The sequence below is a fragment of the Pungitius pungitius genome, chromosome 9, assembly GCF_949316345.1.
Source record: "Pungitius pungitius chromosome 9, fPunPun2.1, whole genome shotgun sequence".
NCBI classification, from domain to species: Eukaryota; Metazoa; Chordata; class Actinopteri; order Perciformes; family Gasterosteidae; genus Pungitius; species Pungitius pungitius.
The window spans coordinates 20,226,737-20,252,123 of NC_084908.1; the positions used below are offsets into that span (position 1 = coordinate 20,226,737).

At 50.7% G+C, this 25,387-nt stretch overlaps 3 protein-coding genes across 8 annotated transcripts; 2 read left to right on the forward strand and 1 right to left on the reverse strand.

Annotated features, from left to right (window-relative positions):
* The first annotated feature begins 238 nt into the window (after positions 1–238).
* On the forward strand, positions 239–4,355 carry atpv0e2 (ATPase H+ transporting V0 subunit e2). The gene is made up of 4 exons (XM_037472200.2): positions 239–470; positions 1,340–1,387; positions 2,246–2,344; positions 2,841–4,355. Exons 1-3 carry the CDS (start codon positions 367–369, stop codon positions 2,337–2,339), a joined length of 246 nt encoding a protein of 81 aa, XP_037328097.1. The 5' UTR covers positions 239–366; the 3' UTR covers positions 2,340–2,344; positions 2,841–4,355.
* Positions 4,356–6,947: 2,592 nt separating this feature from the next.
* Positions 6,948–17,286, forward strand: LOC119217957 (CREB3 regulatory factor-like). The gene is made up of 10 exons (XM_037472041.2): positions 6,948–7,101; positions 11,243–11,314; positions 11,431–11,494; positions 11,586–11,702; positions 11,912–12,674; positions 13,316–13,489; positions 14,328–14,517; positions 14,700–14,773; positions 15,531–15,665; positions 15,795–17,286. Exons 3-10 carry the CDS (start codon positions 11,486–11,488, stop codon positions 15,896–15,898), a joined length of 1,566 nt encoding a protein of 521 aa, XP_037327938.2. The 5' UTR covers positions 6,948–7,101; positions 11,243–11,314; positions 11,431–11,485; the 3' UTR covers positions 15,899–17,286.
* Positions 17,287–18,666: 1,380 nt separating this feature from the next.
* On the reverse strand, positions 18,667–25,267 carry LOC119217926 (ectonucleoside triphosphate diphosphohydrolase 7-like). 6 transcript variants are annotated; one of them, XM_037471969.2, is made up of 14 exons: positions 24,836–25,267; positions 24,046–24,139; positions 23,789–23,971; positions 23,258–23,463; positions 22,605–22,755; positions 22,402–22,505; positions 22,249–22,308; positions 21,967–22,115; positions 21,708–21,874; positions 21,419–21,620; positions 21,204–21,323; positions 21,041–21,126; positions 20,439–20,600; positions 18,667–20,353 (listed from the first exon to the last, which is right to left on the reverse strand). In XM_037471969.2, exons 2-14 carry the CDS (start codon positions 24,051–24,053, stop codon positions 20,137–20,139), a joined length of 1,815 nt encoding a protein of 604 aa, XP_037327866.2. In that variant the 5' UTR covers positions 24,054–24,139; positions 24,836–25,267; the 3' UTR covers positions 18,667–20,136. The 6 variants fall into 6 exon arrangements, with proteins under 6 accessions (XP_037327866.2, XP_037327865.2, XP_037327864.2 ...); XM_037471968.2 differs by having other exon boundaries at positions 24,046–24,142; XM_037471967.2 differs by having other exon boundaries at positions 24,046–24,136; positions 24,832–25,267.
* Between the last annotated feature and the right edge of the window lie 120 nt (positions 25,268–25,387).

The window sequence follows — 25,387 nt, forward strand, 5'->3', positions numbered from 1 at the left end:
TGAACTTTTTCATTCTATTTTATTCATTTCTTGCTATTCTTTTGTTGTAATCTTTAAATCTTTTCTGTCAGGATCATAAAATCTTATTTTTAAAAATCCTATAAAACATCCACTTTGCATTAACCTGCTGGCACGAACATCCGTCCAATCCCGCTTCCTGTAACGCAGACAGGCGGCCAGCTGAGCCAATGAGAGCCCGCGGTCTCCGGCGTCTGGACCAATCGCCCGCCTCTCCGGGTCTAAGTGGGCGGGGACACAGCGGAGGGCGACGGGCAGCCTCAGCGGCCATTGACGCGCTTCATCTCCTCGAGGACACATCGGGGCTTCTTCCTTCCTTCGTCCTTCTTCCTTCCTTCCTCCGCCGCCATGGTTTCCCACTCGCTCGCGCTGCCGATGATCTGCTTCACCACCTTATGGGCGCTGGTGGGCGTCGTGGCTCCGTTCCTGGTGCCCAAAGGACCCAACCGGGGGTAGGTGCACCGCGGGTAACGGCGATCACCGGGGCCTCGTCATTCCACGCATTCCACGCATTCCGCGCATTGAGCTCGTGAAACGTTGTTATGTGTCAGAAGTGATGGTTGTTTCCTGCTCACTCTGTGGGTGATTCAGTGATGGAGGCCGTGCGCGTCATGTTGCGTCCATCCCAACAGACTCCCCCCCCCCCCCACACACACACACACACCACCACCACCATCATCATCATCATCATTTTAGTTCATGCTTCATGTCCATAAAGGAACCTGTTCGTCCTCAGTGGGGACATTTCACAGGTCGGTGTATAATGTGTATAATGTCATTCTATTATTATTAAGTATTTATGATATTTACCATTAACCTGTTCTCATCTCATGTTTGTTTTTTGCCACGTTCTTCCTAATATGTGGTTTTTTTATTTACCTCAGGATACATAATACATTTTGTCTCATCTTTTTACTGTGTGTAACTTTGTTTAATGTGGTTGGATCATTCGGTCTCTGGTGAAACTCTTTATCAAAATGACCAGTTATCAGTTTAGGAAGAAGCTGTAAAAGAATAAAGGCTTACACGGTTATTCCTCACATCGTCAGAACAGCTGCTGCAGGTAGACTCACAGCTCCAAAAGAAGTGTTCTTTAATGAATCCAAAACGCCACCAGGGACCAGAGACTGGTCTACTCCATCCGACATGCAACAAACACAACGACACGGGACTCACAGGGCTTAAATACACCATGGGGGGGGGGGGGGGGAGTTACCCCAGGGACACGAGAGACATGAGACCACAAAATAAAACAGGACATGGACCCAAACCGTGACACACATTCACAAAATAAATGAAGTTCTTCTTCTTCCTCTGACAGAGTGATCGTCACCAGCCTCATCCTCACTGCGGTCTGCTGCTACTTGTTGTAAGTACAAACTCTTCTTCTATGGTGTGTGGCTGCAGCCACAGACTCTTATGGGGCTTTATAAGGCGGTACATTTAAAATGTACAAGGAGTGAAGACGTCACCGTGGCAACGACCCCGAACGCCTCAGTTTATGACCCGTCGCCGTCGATGTTTTTGGCGAAGCAACGGCTCGTTGTCAACCTGTCAGTCACATTAAGCCCCGCCCCAAAGCATCCCCTGCCTCATGGACCTTCATTCACAACATGAACATCACGCTGCATTGAAGAAGGGAGCAGAGGAGTCGCCCCCTGCTGGTCACTGTGACGCTTGCAGCTTCACACTCTGCGTCACTCGGGTGAAATGAAGATCAGATTGAAAACGATAAAAGCAGAAAAAGCATTAAACCATTTTACTAGATTTTTAACTCCCATGAAGGAGAATGTAAACTACATGTTATTGTTTTACTGAGAACACGACAGCGTTACACACGAGATGTAAGACCAGTGTTAGAGCCCCACTTTCACAAGGAGAGAGAGAAGAAACGCTCAATGTTGATGAACTGCATCGTGCAGAATGTCATTTGAGGGATTATTGACAGCTGGAGGACTGATTTCACCGTGGAGGTGTGTGTGTGTGTGGGGGGGGGGTGGGGGGGGGGGCTCATTAGCAGCTTCACCGAGGCAACAGGCTGCCGTGCGTCATTAACGGATTCAGTGAGGATGAATTAAGATTTCAGGACGACAGCTGAGAGTCTCTCACGGTTGCCACGGTGATCCATTGTTGTGTCGTAAAGTGCGGCGCATGGTGGTGGTGTGAGGCCGGGGAGACCGTGTTTCTAACCCCCCCCCCCAATCCCCCCCCCCCTCTCTCTGCCCAGCTGGCTGGTGGCCATCTTGGCGCAGGCGAACCCTCTGTTCGGCCCGCAGCTGAAGAACGAGACCATCTGGTACCTGCGTTACTTCTGGGAGTAAAACAGGTGACTTTATCGCTTTTAAATGACAAATATAGAACAAAACCACCTGTGTAACAACAACGTATTATTTATGCATTCATGATGAATCCAACCAGTTACTGACCAGCAGCATCTTCTTCTTCTTCTGAGACTTTATGTGCACGTTGTGCACCACTGAGTCCCGCCCCACTGAGCTGTGATTGGACGATTTACCTGTTGATGAAAGAACGAGTTTATGATCAATCTGGTTCCGACGGTTCATATCTGCTCTCTCTCTCTCTCTCTATGTCTCTATGTCTCTCTCTCTCTCTCTCTATGTCTCTATGTCTCTCTCTCTCTCTCTCTATGTCTCTATGTCTCTCTCTCTATGTCTCTATGTCTCTATGTCTCTCTCTCTATGTCTCTATGTCTCTATGTCTCTCTCTATGTCTCTATGTCTCTATGTCTCTCTCTCTCTCTCTCTATGTCTCTATGTCTCTCTCTCTCTCTCTATGTCTCTATGTCTCTCTCTCTCTACCAGGACCGTGTGACATGAAGCTTCTCCATCATTCCTGTCCCGCGGTTTCTGGATTTTCCTATTTAACACCCACACACACACTCACACACACTCAGACACACATGCACACACACACACACACACACGTGCTTTGTCACATCTTGACAAAGCACCTGAAGAGTTACCTTTTATTTGCAGCCTGTAAATATCGACATTAAGGATGAATGAGAATCATTCTTTGCTGATTCCACGTAGTTTGGAGTTTTTCCTGTCACTTCCTGCTCTAATGATCTCCAGTGAAACCGTGACGTCGTCCTTCAGGAGAAGATGTTCCTCCTCTGAAATGTGCAATCTGTACAATCTTTGTGTTCCTTCTCATTTATCTGCGTTGGTTGTTTTTTTGTCAGGGAACGTGAACTTTGAAGTGTTTGTATTTATTGGGCGCGATGATGTCAGCGATGACCTCGCCATCCGAGCCGCCCTGCTGTGTAGCCGTGGTTATCTGTGACGTAATGGTGTGTGTGTGTGTGTGTTCCACTTCAGCATGAAGCCCCTCCCACTTTCCCTCCCACGCCGCCGAGGCTCTCGTTGTCATGGTGATCTCGTTGCACCATTCAGTCCCTCTCGACCCCTTTTGATTTTTTCTGTGCTCCCAAAAAATGATTATTGATTATTTTCCATTATCACCAGGCTTCAGAAACAAAGGGGAGGAGCCAGGAGGGAAATATTTAAACAGGTCATTACTTCACATTAAGGCAACTCCGCTTCTCAGACTCCATGTTTAAACATGTCAGGCTTATAAATGCTTATAAACTGTATGTCCTCCAGTTTCATTTGGTGGAAATATTGGAGTCAGAGATTTCCACAGAGGAAACTCATTTAAAGAGAAGCTTAGTCACATGACCGGACTTCACCAGTTCATCACTACGTGTATATCGACCCCACCGGCCTCCGCCGCCCCCCCGACAGCCCCTCCCCCACCACCCTCCTCTCCAAAACCACTTTGCTTCAGCCAAAAAGAATCAAGATCAATATACAGCTACTTTTTAGAAAGACCAAATTGCGTTGTATCTTTTCCTCCAGCCCTCCTCGGCGGCGCCTCCCAGAATGCACCTGCACATCTGGAGCTGCAGAGCTCAGATTGGGGGGGGGGGGGGGTGGGGTCAGACGGAGTTTAGGAGGAAATAATAAACAGATCCAGACTGTGTTTTTTACAAGGTTCCACAGTGAGTTCTCCTCACGACACAGCTGCTCAGGAACATCTGGATGTTCAGCTCAGGATCCTTTAGGCAAACGTTAACGTTACGACTTCTTTCTCCTCTCGTGGATCCGTCCGTATTAACATCTTCTGTTAAATATTCCTGGTGGGGGGGGCTGTGTGTGTGTGTGTGTGTGTGTGTGTCACCATCGTTCCAGGAAGCCACTGAGCAACAGCCCCGCTGGTTGGTGGAGACGAGGTCATGTGACCTTGTGTCAGTGTGAAGTCAAAGCTTCTATGTGAGTGTGTGTGTGAAATAAAGAATAAAACACAGAAACAAACTGCTGCTGCTCTGTTTTGATTGTGACCCAAACACACACACACACACACTTACACAATGTGTAATTCTACAATTATTTTACAAAGATTTAACCCTTTAATCTTTCTCAATCTGTCGTCTATGAGGAAATGACTCTACTTCTGTGTAGTGACCAGCAGGGGGCGACTCCTCTGCTCCCATAGACGTCTATGAGGAAATGACTCTACTTCTGTGTAGTGACCAGCAGGGGGCGACTCCTCTGCTCCCATAGACGTCTATGAGGAAATGACTCTACTTCTGTGTAGTGACCAGCAGGGGGCGACTCCTCTGCTCCCATAGACGTCTATGAGGAAATGACTCTACTTCTGTGTAGTGACCAGCAGGGGGAGACTCCTCTGCTCCCATAGACGTCTATGAGGAAATGACTCTACTTCTCTGTAGTGACCAGCAGGGGGCGACTCCTCTGCTCCCATAGACGTCTATGAGGAAATGACTCTACTTCTGTGTAGTGACCAGCAGGGGGCGACTCCTCTGCTCCCATAGACGTCTGTGAGGAAATTACTCTACTTCTGTGTAGTGACCAGCAGGGGGCGAATCCTCTGCTCCCATAGACGTCTATGAGGAAATGACTCTACTTCTGTGTAGTGACCAGCAGGGGGCGACTCCTCTGCTCCCATAGACGTCTATGAGAAAATGACTCTACTTCTCTCTTGATTTATTCCCTCAGTAAACTTCTCCTCCACAATCTACTGATCTTATTGGTTTACACTATTGTCCAATGAGTTATTCAAGGAGGTCGGTGAGGAGTTTACTTCCATTAGAGCTTACACAAGTCCCGGATCAGGGTCACACACACACACACACACAACGCACACATGTGTTGTTAGTCAGCGCTCGTTGTTGTTCTGGATCGTGATGATGTTCAGCAATAAACGCCCTGCAGCTCATGCGCTGTAATATTCATAAACTATGGCTTAACGCGCCATGGCAACCTACTTTTCTCCACATTAAGATTTAACGGCTATACAAGGCGGCCTAAATAACAGCAGCTCCTCTCTGGAGGAGGGAGCAGCCTCACAATGCATGTTTTAATATTTATTTAAATACACGCTGAAAGTAGAGCAGGATATTTGAGGCTGATCAGAAGGTTGATATTTAACAATTAAGTTTATTTTTTTCCCCATTAACACAGGTTTTGATATGGAAGCTTATTAAAATGATTATGACTAAGATGCATGACATCACTGAAAATGGATTTATTATTAATACCGACAACATCAACTGTGGCCCCATCTTTTTGATAAATAATGTAATGCAATATATTTTTTGGAGAAGAACAGAATTCAAAATGCTTCATCACAAAGAACAAAGAACTTTAAAGAAAAACTACCTGAAGTGAAAATGTAACTTTTCTATGACCAAGTCTGAAAAAACACTTTTCATGTCTATAATGCAATGATGTTAAAGTTATAAGCACTCACACATTCACACAATCTCAACACATGACTAAAAAAATTGAAATTGGATTCCTTCTGCAAAGATCATGCTGTTTAAAATTCCCCATTGTTTTCATAAATCATAATATAATATGTGTGCTTTAATGTGATTAAATGTGACGGTGAGTAGAATTAGAAAAAGTTCAAACTTTGCCAGAACAACACACCCAATGTTCTCTACATTAATGTTCTTATTCTACCGAAGTTGAACAAAATCCACTAAGAGTAACTTAGTCACATTAAAAAGGACAACTATGACGGTGAGGTCCACGGGTTCAACGGCTTCATACCTCCGGGTGTCCTTAACGACGGGTCGTGTGACCACGCCCCTGTGACGTCGCCATGACGTGAGCGTCAACCGTATTCATTTTCACCGACTTCATCCTGGGTCAAGCTGTCATCAATGAAGTGGCACCAACACCGGAAGTACGGTAGTTCTCATTTCGTAAAAAAAGCAGGACAATAACGGCCGCTGACGTGTACGTTCTTAACTCTTAAATGTTGCCATGTGACATCCCGCAAACGCTCATTTAGTATTCTATGTAGCAACATAAGATGCTTTGACATCGGTTTCATTTTAAACACTTGAAGTCTCATGGAGTTACAATATAATATATAAATATATGATCAAATGTGTTATGATGTTAAACTGCTGCTAGAAGATGCATTACAATGAGAATATTGTAAAATAAATCTTCCACTAAAAATGTTCCCCTAATCATTCAATCATTATTACATTTTCTGTAGAGGTTAAATAGTCAAAATAAACACATTAACCAGCAAAACAAGTGTGTTGATGATTTCTAATATAAAGTTTACATTTATAAAAAAAAGTTCAAATAAAAAATGAATAAAAGGTATTTGTAATATCGATCCCATCAATACAGCCCTGGACTATATGCACACCCTTGCACAACTCTTTTCTGTCAATAAACACTTAATGGGTAATAGGTCTATCTAATTATTCAGCATTTTCTATGTAAATTATGTATTTTCCTAGTGTACCGTGTTCATTGAGAAGCACAGATCACTAAACTAAATTGTGCGTCCACCGCTACTTGGACCGTACAACGTGCCAATAACCTTTTCCAATTCTGATCGACCTTTATTTTGAAAGCCACGCCGGAAGCCCGAGCGGCACCAGACATCCGCGCTGGTCGCAGGCTTCTACAGTTTCGTTTACGGGATCGCTGGTCACCTCAAATGCCCCTTCAGCCCGCCGCGGAGAGCCGCGTCTCTTTTCACAGCTGACACACTTCCCGTTTCGATCAGGTCAGTCTCTCACAACTGTTCTGTGTTCCCTTAACGGTCCGCCGAGACATGTAACGTTAGCGAACTACTGCGTCAACAACAACAACAACCACCACCACACCACTGGTAGCCTACACAACAACAACAAAGAGCACCCAACACCTCGCGCATACACGCCCTCCCTCTCTCTCTCTCTCTCTCTTCGCGGCTTCTTCTGCGTCCCCTAAAAATAAAGTGTTTTGACCCGCGGGCCCGTTGGGAGTGTTTGTGAAGCACCGCGGACGGTACCATGTTAACACAAAGAAGGGGGGGGGGCAGCTGTACAGAGGTTACAACTTTATTAATAAAGGATTGGGCTTCTAAAAGCTCTAAGCTTCTGCTCCTATGGAGGGTGTGTGCGCGGGGGGGGGAGGATCCTACGGCCGTCTTCTCCGTCCCGGTTGTCCGCCATGTAGGAAGGGCTCGACCACCGCCGCGGACTAACTTCCTGCCCGCGGTTATAACCCGGGGTTTATTCGCGGCTGAGCCTGTGGATGGTGCTTGATAACATCACCCGGAGAGGCCGACATTTTTTTTTTACCCCCTCGGCGCGGTGGAGCCGGCGCGAGGACATCCGAGGACACGCGACAAGGTAAACACAAAAACAACGCACGCGCCCCGCGTGCGCGCGCGTCTTAGCGGCCGTAAATAAATTCGCGTTTTTTTAAATTACAGATTCAGCAGCCGCGAAGTTGACGTCGCGTCGCGTCACCGAGAGAAGGAGCGGAACGGAGCCTTTTGACGGCTTTCGGCGATACAAAAATGGCTTCTTTGGCGTGGATTTGGATCGGCAGGTAGCGCGCGCGCGTACGGTTGCGAGCCTTCGGGGATCGATCGGGAGCACGAGTTCGATCCTGGGAAACGGTGTTACACGCGTCGTGTTTGCATAGTTACATTGGCACGATGTACACACCGTTCTTTTGCATATATTTCACATAATGTTTCGCTGTTTCGAGTGTTTCTTTAAATTCCGTCCAGTGCGCGTTTCTTCTTCTGCAATTTTTTTGGGTTAAAAAACCCGTTAATGTTGAACCGGGGGGGGGGGCTGTGGCGTCCACCGATCGGCAGGTGGACGAATCCAAACGTGGTTCGTTTTACTTTAATATTTACCCCCCCCCACCCCCCCAAAGAAAATGAAGTGAGCCCGCGATGTGAGCAGATAAACTCGACTGTGTCCACCTGCCGGAGCCGTGGAGCTGACCCACGTGTTCAGGCACCCGGGTGTCGGACATCCCCCCCCCCCCCCCGGCGCGGTGCTGCTCTGCTCCTACTTGTAGGGAATTACGCTTTATTTCAAAATAAAAGGAAAAGCAGTGTGAAATATCGGGGGGGGGGGGTCGTCGTGCCATGCGGGACACGCTCCTCCCACGGAACCCTCTCTGGAATGCGGACACACCACCGTCACCCCCCCCCCCCCCAAAGCACCAGTTCTGGTGCACGGCTCGGGTTCATTCATCCGCAGGGTGGGGGGTGGGGGCTTTGTCTATTAGCGCAGTGTTTTTTTTTTGACGAGCTCTCATTTGGTAAATTGGCTTCTCAGACCCCCCTCGCCCCCCATTCCCCCCCCCCCTCACACAGTCTCCTTCGGGCTGGTGCGTGGTGTTCGGACTGCTTCTATCTCTTAAAAGGCTCACTGGGCAGCAAGGGGCGCGTTATTTTGAGTTTTCAGTCTGTACTGATATCATCGGTACTAAGAGCTTATGGATAAACCTCAACAAAGAATAGTAAGATGTGTTTGTTAGTTCTTGTTATACGGTGTCACCTATTTTGACTACAAACACATCTTATTACCTGTTATTAGTCGATTAATACCCTTCCCCCGGCAGCAGCTGGAGTTGTGTTTACGTGGGTTTGGAGACGTTTTTGTGGTGTTGAGAGGACATTAAAATTTGCAACTGGTGCATAGAAGTGAAAGTAAAATTTGCAGCACCAACCACAACCCACCACACTTGTTGTAAACAAACACACACACACACACACACACACGTGTGTGTGTGGACCTCTGGACCGAGCATATGTTGAACAGACACACAATCACAGGTGTTACAGCAGCACTGACGCACATACAGATTAATACACCAATACATCGCCGTGGTGACCGTATTTAAGGAACTACATTCGCATCCGGTAAATAATTCACTTCTCAAATCACAAAACAAAGATATTGTATAGTAACATGACGGCATCTACCAAGTTATGATACGTGTGTTTATTAGCTATCAACTATTAGCCCAAATTCTTTGATTTCTGCATCTTAGATGTGAATATTTTCTTCTTTCTTTCCTCCTGTGTGACATTAAAGTGATTATTGACAAAATTACATTTAGTGTTTCACCTTTTAAAAAACAAAAGAATATATAACGAAGATAAATAAACTTTCAACAACGATGACAAATGCATAACGTATGAAAACAGCGTTGCATATTAAAACAAGATAGAAGTGAACATGAGGGCGCATATAGAACATAGAACTTAGCATGCATTCAGCACATAGATCATATGATCTAGCTAACACATAGCACATCTAGCATTTAGCACATTACAGCAGATTAGGAGAAATACGTTGTGCGATTTGTAATCGTTGAGTAAACTCTGTGTTTTATGATCTTCTGCTCAGCCGAGCAAGTCTCCACAAAGATGTAAATTCTTATCCATGGGATTACTCCGTCGGGCTCCATCTGCCCCACTATCTCCTCCAGCCCGCTGTGTGTGTGTGTGTGACAAGTGTCTCGTCTGCACAGCCGGCTGGCTCTGCTGCCTTGTGCCAAATAGCAGTTTTTCCGCGCGGCGTGCCAAGGCGGCGCCTCGCAGCCTCGCTTTCTCATGCTGAGGTCAACCGGGGGGGGGGGCGCATTGTTCTCCGCTCGCTGATCCCAGGTCAGTTTGAGCCGCTTCCTCCAGGTACCGAACAGTGGGTCAGCATTGTTAACGCTGTGTGTGTGTTGCTCGGGGTTTCATCATTTCCCCCCCCCCCCCCATGGCCTCTCTCTCTGGTGAATATGGAGTCGATGGTGTGGGGCGGCCTCGCTGGTGGAGGTTGGTCTGTAATGGGAGGAGTCGATGGTGTGGGGCGGCCTCACTGGTGGAGGTTGGTCTGTAATGGGTGGAGTCGATGGTGTGGGGCGGCCTCGCTGGTGGAGGTTGGTCTGTAATGGGAGGAGTCGATGGTGTGGGGCGGCCTCGCTGGTGGAGGTTGGTCTGTAATGGGAGGAGTCGATGGTGTGGGGCGGCCTCGCTGGTGGAGGTTGGTCTGTAATGGGAGGAGTCGATGGTGTGGGGCGGCCTCGCTGGTAGAGGTTGGTCTGTAATGGGAGGAGTCGATGGTGTAACGGAACTCAACCAGGGCCACATTTACCATCGAACTGTCATGCCACCAGAAATACTCACTAAGGCATCATATGTGGATAAATCCGCCACTGAAAATAGTCCCCCAACAAATGCACCATCTCCTTCTGTGTGAGTCACTTAAACTAAACATCTCAGCTGATCTGTAATATTGTATTAAATATGTGATTCAAAGGAAAAGAACCATAATGTGACAGTGACAATAAGAAGTTTTTATAAAACATAACTACAATATGAATGTTATTTATTTTTCATACAACAGCGGCCGTAATGAAACACGCTCCTCACTCCGCTAACCTGGCTAGCTTAGCATGCTGATGCTAATGTTTAGCCTTCTGCCTGTTGTGATTGGATGTGTGTTTTTACTTTGACTAAAGCAGTGAGAGGACTGAGCGTGTAATTCTGAACAAATGAGGTGCTTTGATGCTCGTAGTGTTTGAATGAATGCTGGTAATTATCCACATAAAGGTCTCCAAATGTGACATGAAACACAACCTTCATGTGGCTCTCTATTTGAAATGCTCGTTGTTATCTGGGAATGATGTCCCCCCCCCCCCCAGCACATACATTCTATAAGAGCAAATATCTAAAGACAAATCTAATAATTTATTCCTAATCCTTTGAATAGATGATGACATTTCACATTGTTGACATCTCTGTTGATCTTAATCTTTTATTGGTAGCAGTATATTCTCCATCCCTGGAAGCCATGTCTGACTCCCTCCCTCCTCCTTCACCTCCTCCCTCCCTCCCTCCCTCCTCTACTTGTTCCCCCCAGGCTGGGAGGCTGGAAGCTGCGTCATGTGAAAGCAGCTCCGCCCCTTTGGACCCTCTCAACTCTTGACCTTTGGTAAAATGTCCTCCTCCTCTTTCTCCTCCTCTTTTTCCTCCTCCTCCTCCTTCTCCTCCGTCTTTTCCTCTCTGACACTGAACGTTGTTTTGTGTTCATCTTTTTTTGTCACGCAGCAGAAGTCACTTTAGCCGACGTCGTGAGCGCAACCTGACACCTCCCGCCTCGGGCATGCCTCAGGTAGAGTCTGAACACCCCCCCCCCCCCCCCAGGTCGTTGTTATTTTTCTTTTTTCTGTCCTCTCACTCTGCCTCTTCCCCCCCCCCCCCAGCCGGGTATGAATGGGATGGAGCCTGTGTTTGGCGAGGCCTACGGGGGTCACCGGGGCCTCCTGAGCCCCTACCCGCTGGCCATGTCGCCACAAGGGGGCCGGACCGAGTACGACCAGGTGAGGCCGCCAGGTGGCCGCTACGATCCCAGAATGATCTGTCACATCAAATCTGAAAGTGAAGCATATTTTAAACAGCTTAAAGAACATCAAGTATTATATTATTTATTTATCATCTTCAGCTTTGTCACCGCGTAACGTTCACATTCTGTCGTTAAACAACACGTGATGGAGGTCACACACACGTTTACCTGTCTGTTCCCTTTCAGACCGTGCTCCTCATGCTGGGCTCGCCGGCATCGCCAAGGAAACGGCCCTTTGAGTTGCTAAGCGACCTGGTGGACGACGGGGGCGCCGGCGAGGACCTGCACCCGGAGCGCTGGGACGTGTCCTCGCTGGACGAGATGGCCCGCTACACCAAGCTGGGCCTCGGCGTGGGGGGGGAGCTGCTGGCCTGCTCGGAGGAGGCCGTCCTCATGGGCCGCTGGGGGAGGAGCCGGGAGGAGCAGGAGGAAGAGGAGAGGAGGAGCAGACGCGCGCCCCCCCCCGTCCCACAGGAAGTCGTGCAGGCCGCCGACGCCGCGGCGAGGGCGGGGGGGCGTGGCTCCGTCGTCTCGACGACAGAGAGGGCGCTTTGCTCTGCTGGAAGAGAGGCCGGAGCAGGACAAGACGGGGGGGCGCCGAGGGAGCTGGAAGTTTATCAAGTGGCGCAGGAGGAAGAGGAGGAGGAGGAGGAGGAGGAGGAAGAGGCGGCGGGTCTGGCGTTGGAGCACTGCAGCGAGGAGCACAACTACTCCCTGGGCCAGGGGGAGGGGGTCAGGGAGACGCTGCAGGAGGCGGCGTGCCGCGAGGAGAGCCAGACCAAGAGCGAGCTGGATGCCGAGGAGGAGGAAGAGGAGCTGGAAGATGAGGAGGACGAGGAGGAGGAGGAGGAAGAGGAAGAAGACGAGGACGATGACGACGAGGGAGAAGAGGGAGCGGAGGAGACGGCGCCGGAGGGAGAACTCTCCAGCTCCTCAGAAACCGAATGTGGTGAGTATCAACCGGGTCCACGCAGTCCTGATCAATGACCTTTGACCCCTGACTCAGCGCTGTGCATTCACACGCTGCAGAGGAAGAAGACGCATTTCGGTTTTAGCACAGTGTGCGTGCGTGCGTGTGTGTGTGTGTGTGTGTGTGTGTCAGATAGCCCTGGCTAACGGGTAGCATAAGACCTCACGGCCATTAAGTGTCCGTCTGCTTTACTCTGGCGCCGTGTGACCCTGAAGCGGCGTTGTATTGTTGGCTCTCCTGTAGGCCTCCGCCCTCTAGACGCGGGGTCACAGTGGGCCTGTGTTTGTGGATTAAGGTTTTCTCATCAGGTAAATGGTAGCACCCGTCGGTCATGTGACCCGACAGGATAATCCTCTGGTATTAATGCAGTACCTGGTACACGGCTGTCAGTGTTTTCTTTATGCATCAACGCCACATCCTGTGTAAGTTGATTACACTCAAGAATGTGCATTTCTTTGACCCTAAACAGGAGATTATTGATTATTGATCACGACGATGAACAATCTATATCTATAACGGCAAAGTTGGTTGGTCTATTTTTATAAAATTCCGATCACTTCCACTGAACCATGTTGCGTGAAGATCTACCACACGTTCCTGAATGTCTCTTCTCCCTCCAGAGGTGGAGGCGGAGCCTACGCGGCAGCCGGGCGAGCGGCCCTCGAAGCGCCGGTGCTTCTGGGAGTACCGGCGCGCCCGCGAGTCGGCCACGAAAAAGAAACTGGGCGGAGACGTCCGCTGGTCTCTGTCCTGGAGCTCCAGCACTCTGCCCAGCACGCTGTACCGGAGAGAAGGTGAGGACCTCCTCCGTGGTAGACGTCTATGGGAGCAGAGGAGTCGCCCCCTGCTGGTCACTACACAGAAGTAGAGTCATTTCCTCATAGACGTCTATGGGAGCAGAGGAGTCGCCCCCTGCTGGTCACTACACAGAAGAAGAGTCATTTCCTCATAGACGTCTATGGGAGCAGAGGAGTCGCCCCCTGCTGGTCACTACACAGAAGTAGAGTCATTTCCTCATAGAGGTCTATGGGAGCAGAGGAGTCGCCCCCTGCTGGTCACTACACAGAAGTAGAGTCATTTCCTCATAGACGTCTATGGGAGCAGAGGAGTCGCCCCCTGCTGGTCACTACACAGAAGTAGAGTCATTTCCTCATAGACGTCTATGGGAGCAGAGGAGTCGCCCCCTGCTGGTCACTACACAGAAGAAGAGTCATTTCCTCATAGACGTCTATGGGAGCAGAGGAGTCGCCCCCTGCTGGTCACTACACAGAAGTAGAGTCATTTCCTCATAGACGTCTATGGGAGCAGAGGAGTCGCCCCCTGCTGGTCACTACACAGAAGTAGTCATTTCCTCATAGACGTCTATGGGAGCAGAGGAGTCGCCCCCTGCTGGTCACTACACAGAAGTAGAGTCATTTCCTCATAGACGTCTATGGGAGCAGAGGAGTCGCCCCCTGCTGGTCACTACACAGAAGTAGAGTCATTTCCTCATAGACGTCTATGGGAGCAGAGGAGTCGCCCCCTGCTGGTCACCACACAGGATGCAGCTTTGTGTCTTTTTGTGGGTTTTGGAGGATTCCGGACTGAAAGACGAGTATTGAGTTCATTCTCGTCCTATTTTTTTTCATCCAGGCAAGAAAGGTCGGCGCAAAGCTCGTAAGACGGACGCCAGCGACCTGACGCCGAACCCCGTGAAGCTCCGCAGCATCGGCGAGCAGCTGCAGAAGCTCAACGCCGCCATCGACGGCATGGGCCCCGTCAACGACCTGCCCGCCGTGGCCCGGGCCCGGTCCCGCAAGGAGAAGAACAAGCTGGCCTCCAGGTACCAGGGAAAAGGACTTTATTATCACTGTTTCGGGCCTGAGAACGTTTAACGTGCACCTCTCAGAACCAAAGCGTTGTGTCCCGAGGGTGGGGGTCACAGCCGGGGGGGGGGGGGGGGGGGGCTAGTGTTGCACAGTGAGGGGACCTGGAGGCTGACGCTGCTCTGCTCCTCTTGTGTAGGGCCTGCCGGCTGAAGAAGAAGGCCCAGCACGAAGCCAACAAGATCAAGCTGTGGGGGCTCAACCAGGAGTACGGTGAGTTGTTCAGGTCACATGACCGAGGAGCATGTGACCTGTGACATCGTTGTCACAGGGAGGATGTGGAGCCGTCGTCTGAAAGCCACTCAGAGGGAAATCGAGTTAGAGCAGAAAGCCGATAGTAACGAGATGCTCAAGGCTCCGCCCCCCCTCCCTCTTCCTCCTCCTCCTCCTCCTCCTCCACCACCATCTGACCTCTTTTGTCCTGTGCTGTTTTTTTTCTTCTCACATTTTTTAAAACATTCCACTCATTTCTGATCCCAGACCAGCGGTTCGAAAGAAATTCCATCTGTGGCAGGAAGCCACAACACACAAGCCCCCCCCCCCCTCCTGCCCCCCTCCTGCCCCCCCACCCCTCACTCTGCTTTTCTTTCACAAACACCAACCAGCAGGTTTCTGGGAAATGGCTCTTAATAAAAAACAAGCTGGAGTCTAATTCTGAATATAAAATCCTGTTGAATAGGCTGATTGTTGCTTTTCATTCAATGAGCAGATTCTTATTTCCCACTTAAATCCACATATTTAGTTCCAACTTGAGGAACAGTACAATCGTTTAGACAATAACATTAACCGATTAAAATAGTGGATAAATAAACCAACCTGAATAATGCAGTGACATCACTCTGATGGCTGATCTTCTACAATCATTGTTTTCTGAACGAGGAGAAGACGTCGCTCCATCAACCTTCTGCTTTTCTGCCGTTTTGAGATGAAATAAATCATTTTCATGCTGCCCCCCCCCTCCCCCCACCAGAGAACCTGCTGGGAGCCCTGCTGAGGATCAAGGAGGTGATCCGCCTGCGGGTGGAGAGCAGCGAGGAGGACGAGGAGGACGAGGACGAGCGGGGGATGACCCGCCGCCTGGAGGACATCCTGCTGGCGTCCAGCGGTGAGACTCCACCCACCGCCCCGACGTGAAAACGGAACGATGCACTCGGGGGGGGGGGGAGGACACAAAGAGCAACTTGCTTTTACACTTTGATCACACTGTCCCCATCTGTTTCCATGACAACCGCAGGTCCTCTAGTCGCCGGGCGGACCAAGGACTTCGTGCAGAGGATTTTAGCGGCAAGCGCGGGCGGCCCCAGCCAGCGCGGGGGGGGGGACGAGGAGGCGGGCTGAACTCCCCCCATCACCTCCCAAGCCTCCTCCCTCCCGGCACCACCAGCCACAGCACCATGACTCCAACCACGCTCCTCAGCCCCCGCCCCCCCGCTCTATGGAGTCACACACCGGAGCAAAGATGGTGGAGGTGCTGAAAAGAGGAGGAAGAGGAAGAGGAAGAGGAGGAGGAATGTTGACCCGCCTTCACTGCGTCAGTGTGTGTGTGTGTGTGTGTGTGTGTGTGTGTGTGTGTGTGTGTGTGTGCATACTGGTCCTCTCTCCCTGTGTGTGTGTGTGTGTGTTTCCCAGTGTGCCTATGAATAGACATTGCACTGTTCTGTAGATGCTTGTAGTCATCGTGGGGAGCGGGGGGGGTGGAGGATGTCCTAAAATGAGGAAGTGGGAGGAGCCTGTTTGTGCTTTATACATGTATTTTGGGTCCGTTGAGGCTGGGCTGCACACTGTTGGGATGTTGAGGGGAAACAACGTCACATTTGCGAGTGTGTGGGCGAAGCTTTACCCCCCCCCCCCCCCACCTTCCCCCTTGTGACCCGCCCCCCTCCATCCACTTTAACACCCCCCATTGACAGGGGAGAATAGTGAGAAGAAAAAAGAGAAACTGCACCTTAATTCAAACTGACCAAAGATGCTGCTGAAACCATCCGTCACCGTGCCGACCACCGACCAATCGGCTTGTTGGCGCTGTTTAGTGATCGTTGTCGTGGTTACCTGCCTGCATACGTTATGAAATAACGTCCCTTAAATGCACTACCGTGAGCCCGAGGCTCCTTTTCACATCTGCTCCGGCTATATTCAGCCCCCCCCCCCCCCCCCTCCCTCTCTCCTCAGCCCCCCCGACCCGATTCATGTAGCTCACCTTCCTAGAAGGAAAAAAAGAAAAAACACAATCGTAGATCTAGAAAGCAAATAAGATTTGTTGTTTTTAAATCATAATTTTGTTGTTTTTTGATGATGCTGCCCCCCCCCTCCCCCCCGGGCTCACGTAGTGGGCGTCGGCCTTTCTAAAACCTGCCTTTCTTCTGTGGTCTTTGCTGAAGCTGCAGACCGACGTGTCCGAGGTCTCTAAATGCTGCCGGACGTAAAAAGGAAAAGAGCAAAGACCCTTTGAACTGCACTGTGGTAAACACCCCCCCCCCCCCCCTCCCCCCAAGATGTAGAAAAGACTCTATGGTGCTACTGTAACAAAAGAGAAAGCAATGCAAACGTGTGGGGGGGCACTTTATGTTCTGTTGTAATGGGCAGTTTGTTTGTGTCGCCTTGTGAAGTGCCTGCAGCTCAGAAACCATGACTACTAACACACACACACACACACACAGAGAGACACACACACACACACAGAGAGACACACACACACACACACAGAGAGACACACACACACACACACACACACAACCTACACACACACCTACACAGAGACACGCGCACACACACTCACATATACACCTACACACAGAGAGACGCACACACACACACACACACACCTACACAGAGACACGCGCACACACACTCACATATACACCTACAGACAGAGAGACGCACGCACGCACGCGCACACACACACACACACACACACACACACACACACACACACACACACACACACTCACATATACACACACACACACCTACACACACACAGAGAGACACACACTCCTACACAGAGACACACACACACACACACACGGCTCTGCTTTGCTTCCCATCACACAAGCAGCCAAATAAAGAGGCACCAACATGTTCCCCTCAGACTGAGAGGAACATGGAAGCAGTTTTCTTGATGACGTCCCGTCTGGGCGCCGCCGGCCTCCGATAGAAGCTCCACTTCCTGTCTCCACGGGGGGGGGGGGGGGCTGAACTCTTGCTCGGGGAGAATTCCACCGCGATCGGTCCCCCCCCCCACCAGAGCGCCGCTGACCCACAGTGGAGCGTGACTTTGCATAAACTCTGGTGATTCTTATCCGAGTCGGCCGGAGGGAAGTAAACAGTCCCCCCCCCCCCCCCCCCCCCTTTAAGGAGGAGAAAGAGAACTGGATCCACATCAGCTGTTTAGCTGGGGGGGGGGGGGGCTTGACTTGGCAAAGGGTCAACAAGCTTCATTTGTGTTTCCATGGACCTTGTTTTAGGAGACGAATCCTCTTTGGACCCTGATGGTTCTGTGTTTGGCCTCGTCATCTAAACCCCCGTCAGCAACCCACCAATCAGATCGTCTCCCTTAACGACTTCGCTCTCAGTTTTTTCCTTCTTGTCTTACACATTTTTACCACAGATGAACTTTTACAATGGCAAACATTCCTATTTCAATATGCAACATCAATCCAAACGTGATCCAAAAAGAAGGAGGTCTGATTGGTTTTGATCCTAAAAAGAGGCGGGACTTCCCCTCTTCCATCGATTGATTGAAAGGTCTGGAAAGGTTTTTTCGGTTTTCCATCTTCCCGCCTTACAAAGAGGGTTCTGCCGCCTCTTGTTCCCGTGCTGCTTCACCAGGTTAAAGGTTAAAAGTCCAGAACCAGCCCGATCCGATAGGAACCACAAAGTGGAGTCGAGCAGAAGCTTCTGAGTGACGGGGATGGACCATCAGTCACCAAGACCTCTTCGAGATGATGAGGCGGCTGAGACGAGCCTCTGTGGCTTTAACCAAAAACCCAGTTTTAAGTACATCAAACACGTTGCATGATGGGAAGAGAGATGCAGAGCGAACATTCCACGCCACACGTCATGTACAGCAACCCGCATCCTCGTCTCCGTAACCCTAGTAACCACATTAACACACACCTTTATCGTAAGTTACCTTTAAGAAAATAGTTACAAAAAAAAAATAAAAAAATACAAGTGCCGTACAAATAGAAGCCTAATATTTTGTTTTGTGTGAGTGTCCTGTACACCTGTATAATGTATATTTTAATATTTATACGCAGCTGTTGTATTAAAAGTATATTTTTAAAATAAAAGCGTCTCCGTGTGGCTTTAAACCTTCTGACGTCTCCTCAGGAACCTGCTGCCCGTGTTCTGTGCTGATGTTTCCAGGTGTTGGATCAGTGGGGGTCTGCAGACTGCACTGCTCCCTTCGATGACACGAGGATGGTGTCACGGGCCCAAGGGTCGGACCCAAAGGTCGGACCGGGTCAATAAGCAGTGGACACAGTTACAGGCTCAAAAGAACTCGAGGCTGATGCTTTATAACGAAAAGGATCCTTTATTGGACTGGAATAGATTCTATTCACACTGATGTTAGAAAGGTACCTTCATCACAGTTAAACATTGCACCATGCCCAGCTCTGGAAGGACCCACTCAACCACGACCCATCAGAGAGAGGTCAAAGGTCAAGTGAGGGGAATGCGTGGTTTAAAAAAAAATAGAAAAAAAGCTGTCACCATTTAAAAGTGAAGACACTGCAGGACTGAGGAAGAGGAGACGAGGACAAACACACAGGGACAGTTTGACAGGTGAGTGTCGGGACGCATCAGTGTCTCCGCCAACAGGAGACACAGGTGTGTGTGTGTGTGTGTGTGAGAACACACACACACACACACTGTAGAAAACCTTCCCACGGTGGGATCAATGCGTCATTCGACTGGAAGCTTCATCTGCTGCTTCTCACTTTTGCATCGTCATGCTTTCTTTGCATCTGCACATCTGTACAGTCAGCACATCTGTACATGTTGCGTAAGAAAAAACAACTGGCTTCAGTTACAGCTTTAAATGCTTTTTTTGTGGCTTTTTCCCCTCATAAATGTCGATTTCAGCAACCGCGTCCGACATTACGAACCACGCTCTCTATTCAAGAAGTTATTGCATTGAGAGTGAAAATCCGGCCTAAAAGGGGCATCTTTGCCCCCCCCCCCCAACAACTGGCGTTCAATCGTCAAATCAGGGAATGTTCTGACGATGCTCCGGGAACGACACATCTGGAAAATAATCCTCGGGAAAATACAAACTTTCCCACAACAAAAGAAAAGGTGAAATTGTCCTTTGGAAATCACAAGAGGCTAAATTAACATTTAGTGACAGTTAGCATGCTAAGAGGCTAAGCTCCCAACAGCTAACCAACATAATAACAAGATAAAAACATCATTTAAAAGGTTTCCTCAGACACAAGAAGCAGAACGTTGTTGAGTGCCTGCTGTGCCGAGTGGATCCCCGTCCCTCCCCAGGAGGGACACAGAGGACGTCTCCCCGGTGTCAAGCTGCCACAACCAACAACAACCTCTCCAGCCCCCCCGCCCCCGGGCGCTCAGGGCAGGAGGGCCTCCCCCTCCTCGGCCCAGAGCAGGTTGAGCGTGTCGGCCTGCCGCTGCTCGCGCTGGTGGATCCTCCGCAGGCGCAGGATGTGGAGCAGGATGGCGAGCAGCACCACCAGGATGCACAGCGAGAACAGGTGGTGGTTGTAGACGAAGGAGGAGCGCAGCCAGCTGGGGTGGTTCTGCCTCAGCACCTCCTGCCGCAGGTCCCTGCAACGGGCCACGCCTACTGGTCACTCATGATGGAGGGCTGCCATGTTCATCCATGTGTGTGTGTGTGTGTGTGTGTGTGTACCTGAGGGGCAGGAATCGGGTTTTGAAGAGGATGGCTCCCAGAGTCCACTGGACCTCCTTGTCGTGGACCAGCTGGGCCGTTTTCAGGTTCTGGTAGTCAGGGGGGAAGCGGAAGCCGGAGTGCAGCACCTCGTACATCCAGGCCGACTTGAAGCACTGATACCTGAGAACACAAGATCACACCTCGGTACCGAAGTTCATGAATGGAGTCTCTGCCAAAGCTCAGCTGCACGAGAAGATCCAAGTGACTCAGCGGCGCCTCCTTGTGGTGCCAAACATGCAGTAAATCTGACATGTGACACCGTATACCTGCAGGGACACATCTGGCAGCAGCTGTCCTCACAACAACGAAGCATCTCTCGATATTGTTTACTCTCATTCATCTAAAGTCTATTAGTTCATACGTTCTACAGCTTTTAATACAATTCAACACCAATCGTTGAACCAGGAAAAATTGTATTATTATACGTTTATTCTAATAATAGGAAAGATGAGTTCAAATAAAAAGAGAACATAGTTTAAAAATGTCTATCTATATACCTAAACGTTCAGTTTGAGCCAGGCGCGGTTGGATGTGGGGTCACGTGACCCGTTGAGACTCACTTGAGGCGGCTGAGGTCGGCCTGCTGGGAGAAGAGCTTGCTGTCCAGACGCTGCTGCAGGACGGACCACTTGGTGAGGCAGAAGTCCTGCAGAGAAACAACCGTCAGCCTCCTGCCGTCAGACAGCCACATCGACCTCTGACCTCCGCAAAAGGAAACGCTACCGTGGCGGCCCTGGAGTACTTGTGGCTGTCGTACGGCCCCCCCAGCCTCAGGACGTCCTCCGTGCAGTAGAAGAACTCAGAGAAGCCGTAGAACTCGCTGTTGCTGAAATTGATGGGAGCCTAAAAAAAAAAAAAAGGGGGATAAAACCATGTGATTAAGAGCGATCCGGCATGGTGAGGGAGGAGGGGGGGGGTGTTGGGTTAGGGGGGGGCACCTGGTAGACGCCCCCGGGCGACATGGTGCCGTTGCGGAGACCCAGGAAAGGTCGCACGGCCTCCTGGCAGCGCCCCCAGTCGCCCTGGCCCCTCAGGTACACGGTGCGGTTGTCCCTGACGACGGTGTCGGACGCGCTGACGGGCAGGCAGGGGTCCAGGTACGGCTGGTCCTCGCTCAGGCCCGTCCGCGACGCCAGAAGCCTGAGGGGGGGGGGGGAGGCGTTAGTAGGGAGCGGGTCACGAGGAGGCCTGACGTTTGGGTCCGGTTCTGCAGAGGAGAGCGCGAACCTGTTCTTTGCCGCGGTGCCGTTGAGCAGGCGGTCCTCGTAGCGCTGCCGGGCCATGTTGCCCCCGAAGCCCAGGAAGGTGGCCACGTAGACCCGGTACACGTGCTGCGTGTGCTCCACGTCGCAGCCCAGGTTGAACTCGGCCAGGACGCTTTTCCCCGCCTCCTCCTGAAAACAGAGTGTCAATCACAGTTCATCCAATCCTCTGCACCGGGTCGGTCCACCAGAACCCTTTTCTCCCCGGGGGGGGGGGGGCTCACCTCTTGTGGCGAGCTGAAGGTGATGGCGCTCGGCACCTCGTAGGCAATCTGCAGCGAGGCTCCGCCCATATCCATGATGCCCACGGTGCGGCGCCTGCTCATTGGCTGCTGGTTCTGAGCGCTCGTCGTCACCTCCACTGTCGCGTCTTCTGAGGGAATTAGTTTACATTACGGATAGTTTTGGTTTAAAAACACCAAAAGTCACATGTTATAGGGATCTAATGGATTGAGTCTAAAATACCTCCACAGACTGAACTGTCCCTTTAACACCTTCACACTCACCTTCATCAGCATGGTCGAAGCGGCCCAACACGAAGTTAATGCCGATCCATGCGTACACTCCTTCAGCGTGAGGGGAACAAAGGGAGCAGGCAGGACGCAGTTAGAAGGGGTCAAAACCTTGGTGGACGTTCACTTCTCAAAGCACCTCCTCACCTTCTTGCTTCCCGGAGATGACCTCCACGTGGGAGCGGGAAAACAGGAAGTTGAACTCCAGGGGGACATCGGTCACCAGGTCCTCCAAGATGTCCGCCTGCTGGCTGCATGCAGAGACACAAGGGACGCTTGACATTATCCCTGCAGGGTCTGACGGTCACGTGACGTCGGGTGGGGGGGGGGGGGGGGGGGGGGTTCTGTACCTCTCGGGCAGCAGCCTCATGCCGGCGGTGCACAGGATGTAGAGCGGCGTCTCCTTGTGCTTGCTGCGCGGGACGTGGGTGGCGGCGAAGTGGAGGAGAGGGTGGAGGTAGTCGCTGGCCTGCGTCGGCGCCGTCGCCAAGGTGGAGATACCTGGGGGGGGGGTTAATGGACTTTAAGTGCTGAGGAAAAATACTGGTTTCTATGGTTACGCAGTGATTATTTGCATGTGTTTAGAGATCCACAAGTGAGTCAGATCACAGTTGGAGCTGTGAGGAGAAGCGTGAGCAGAGAACCGGACGCCTGTCTCAGGGTCCAAAGGACAACGTGAGACTTCGCCTCCTGGGACAAACCGAGAGGATCTAATCTGCACTCGGGGACGGGGACAAAGTCCCCCGATGGTCCCGTCCTGGACATCCTCAGCTCAACGTGAAATGAGTGAATCGACCTCTGCGTCCTCCGCTCGGCTTTGTCTGGCTGTGAGACAGAGGGGGACGGACAGAGGCCGAGGCGTCCACTAAGAGGCGCCCAGCGAGGACGGTTTCTGTCCTTTTCACCGCTAACTCTGCACAGAGCGTTTAGAAATAATAACAAACATTTCCCAGAATGCACCAGGGGGGGAGGAAGGAGGCCCCACACACACACACACACACACCGGGTTTGATCTTCTTGACGACGGGCTTGCGGTCGTGGTCCCTCATCTGCCGGATGTCCAGCAGCGTGTGGGGGTTCCCGTTGTGGGGGGGCCAGTAGTACACGAAGACCCGAGAGCCGCTGCTGCCACAGTCCACCACGACGCCGTAGTTCAGAGCCGGGTCCGAGACGTCGGTGACCTCCATGGACTCTGCGATGGAGAGGTATCTGGTGGGGGACAGGGGGGGGCAGAAGAACGTGAGCTGAGGAATGTGCTCCTGCAGGTAAGAGGAGCGGGGGAGTGAAAAGCTCCAGTTTCAGGTCAGCCGACTGGTTTCTCCTCCCACAGGTTCCCCGTGTGCTGCTTTAAATAAAACCTTTAAAACACACACGGATCTCCAGCCTTCTGGTGAAAGCAGCTGCAGGCGATCCCACAGGGGGGGGGGGGGGGGGGGGGGCGACTGGCCTCAATAACACATTAGATAACGAAGCTGGTGATCAGTATGGATCGGATCCGTCCTCTCCGAGCACAGCCAGGCCCGACCGGACTCACTTGTTGATCCGGGAGCCGGGGCGCCGCGGCGCCGGGCCCCACAGGCGCCTCTGGTAGGTTCCCAGGAGGAGGAGGGCGGAGGCGATGAGGAGCAGCAGCAGGAGCCTCTGCCTGGGGGCGCAGCCCAGAGACAGCAGGGACACGCTGCAGTACCAGGAGGCCGGCAGGCAGGAGGAGGAGATCCTGAGGAGGAACAACGCCGCGTTAAATCACCTCCTCCATCGGTGGAGTAACGCGCCTCCTCGTGAGGGTTTTACCTCGCCATGTGTCCCAGTGGAGGAGGGGGGGGGGGGGGAATAATTCAAGATGTCACAGACGTCACCTCATGGTGCCTTCGGTCCAGTTTGGCTTCTTCTGCCAGAAGACGAATAGAAGACGGTGGTTGTTATGAAATCCCTCGTTGGTCACAAACGAACAAACTGACGCTAAATGTTTAGAACATTAACTTGTTTAGTGATTAAAGCTGTGTGTGTCACGGAGTAAAGTCCTAATGGGATCCATAAATGAAGTAATTACTCTCATCAGCATATAAGAATAACATCGCTGCACTTTATAGCATCAAAGATCAGACTTTAATTCATGTGGGAAAAATTCCAGCACACAGAAAACTAAAAAAGCCAAATAGAACGAAATGTGTTTGTAACACAAACGTTAGACGCTTATAAAGCATGAAATAGAACATGTGGCGGTAAAAGTACAACATGATGTATACAATACTTTGATTGGCACTTTGTTCCTTGTTCTTCTGAGTCTGGATCCTTATGGTTGAGATGGGCTTATTGTAAGTCGCTTTGGATAAATGACATGATGTAATAATGTCATTACTGCGGGTCATGGGCACGTATGTGCGTAGCGTGTTACATCATATAAGCCACGTATGAAGCAGTAAATGACCACATGGAGGTCACAAACAACGCGTCATGGACATGGACGTAAACATAAAGACAACGAAACGCACGTAACGGCTAACCGGCTACCGGTCGGCTCACCGTGTGCTAACGGTAAACCGTCCATATGCTACCGTCCTGCCGCCATTAGCTCACCTACACGCGCCTCAGCCCCGCCATGACAGCCCGGTGCTCCTCCTGCAGAATCCACGCGCACAGGTACGCGTTTAGGTCTCTTAGAGGGATTATTAAAAACAAGAAGAAGAAGACAAGGCAGAGACGAGCAGGAGGAAGTGTTCGAAAATCCAACACACTTCCGGTCTGCCTGTGCACTTACGTCATCGTACACGTAATCGGATGTACGGATGTGGCGCGTAGTATAAAGTGGCTTTAGCCACGCCCTCTTCACGTCAACTGTAAAGGGAGCGTGTGTGATTGATCAAAATGTATTTTACTTTGAATAATAATGTTATTATCATATAAAATAATACATTCTAGTATTGGATGGTCAGCGGCTATTCTCTCTCTGAAATCAAATTTATTTATTTTGATTTCATTATAGGTATGTTGTTCATAGCCACATTTTCACTCCCAACTCGAGGAACACACGAGGCAACACATGACCACATGATAGCAAGTTTAACGCCGTGCGCCAAAACCACCAAATGAGAAAAAACGGCATCTTTCCTCAGTTCGTTTCTCTGAAGAACAT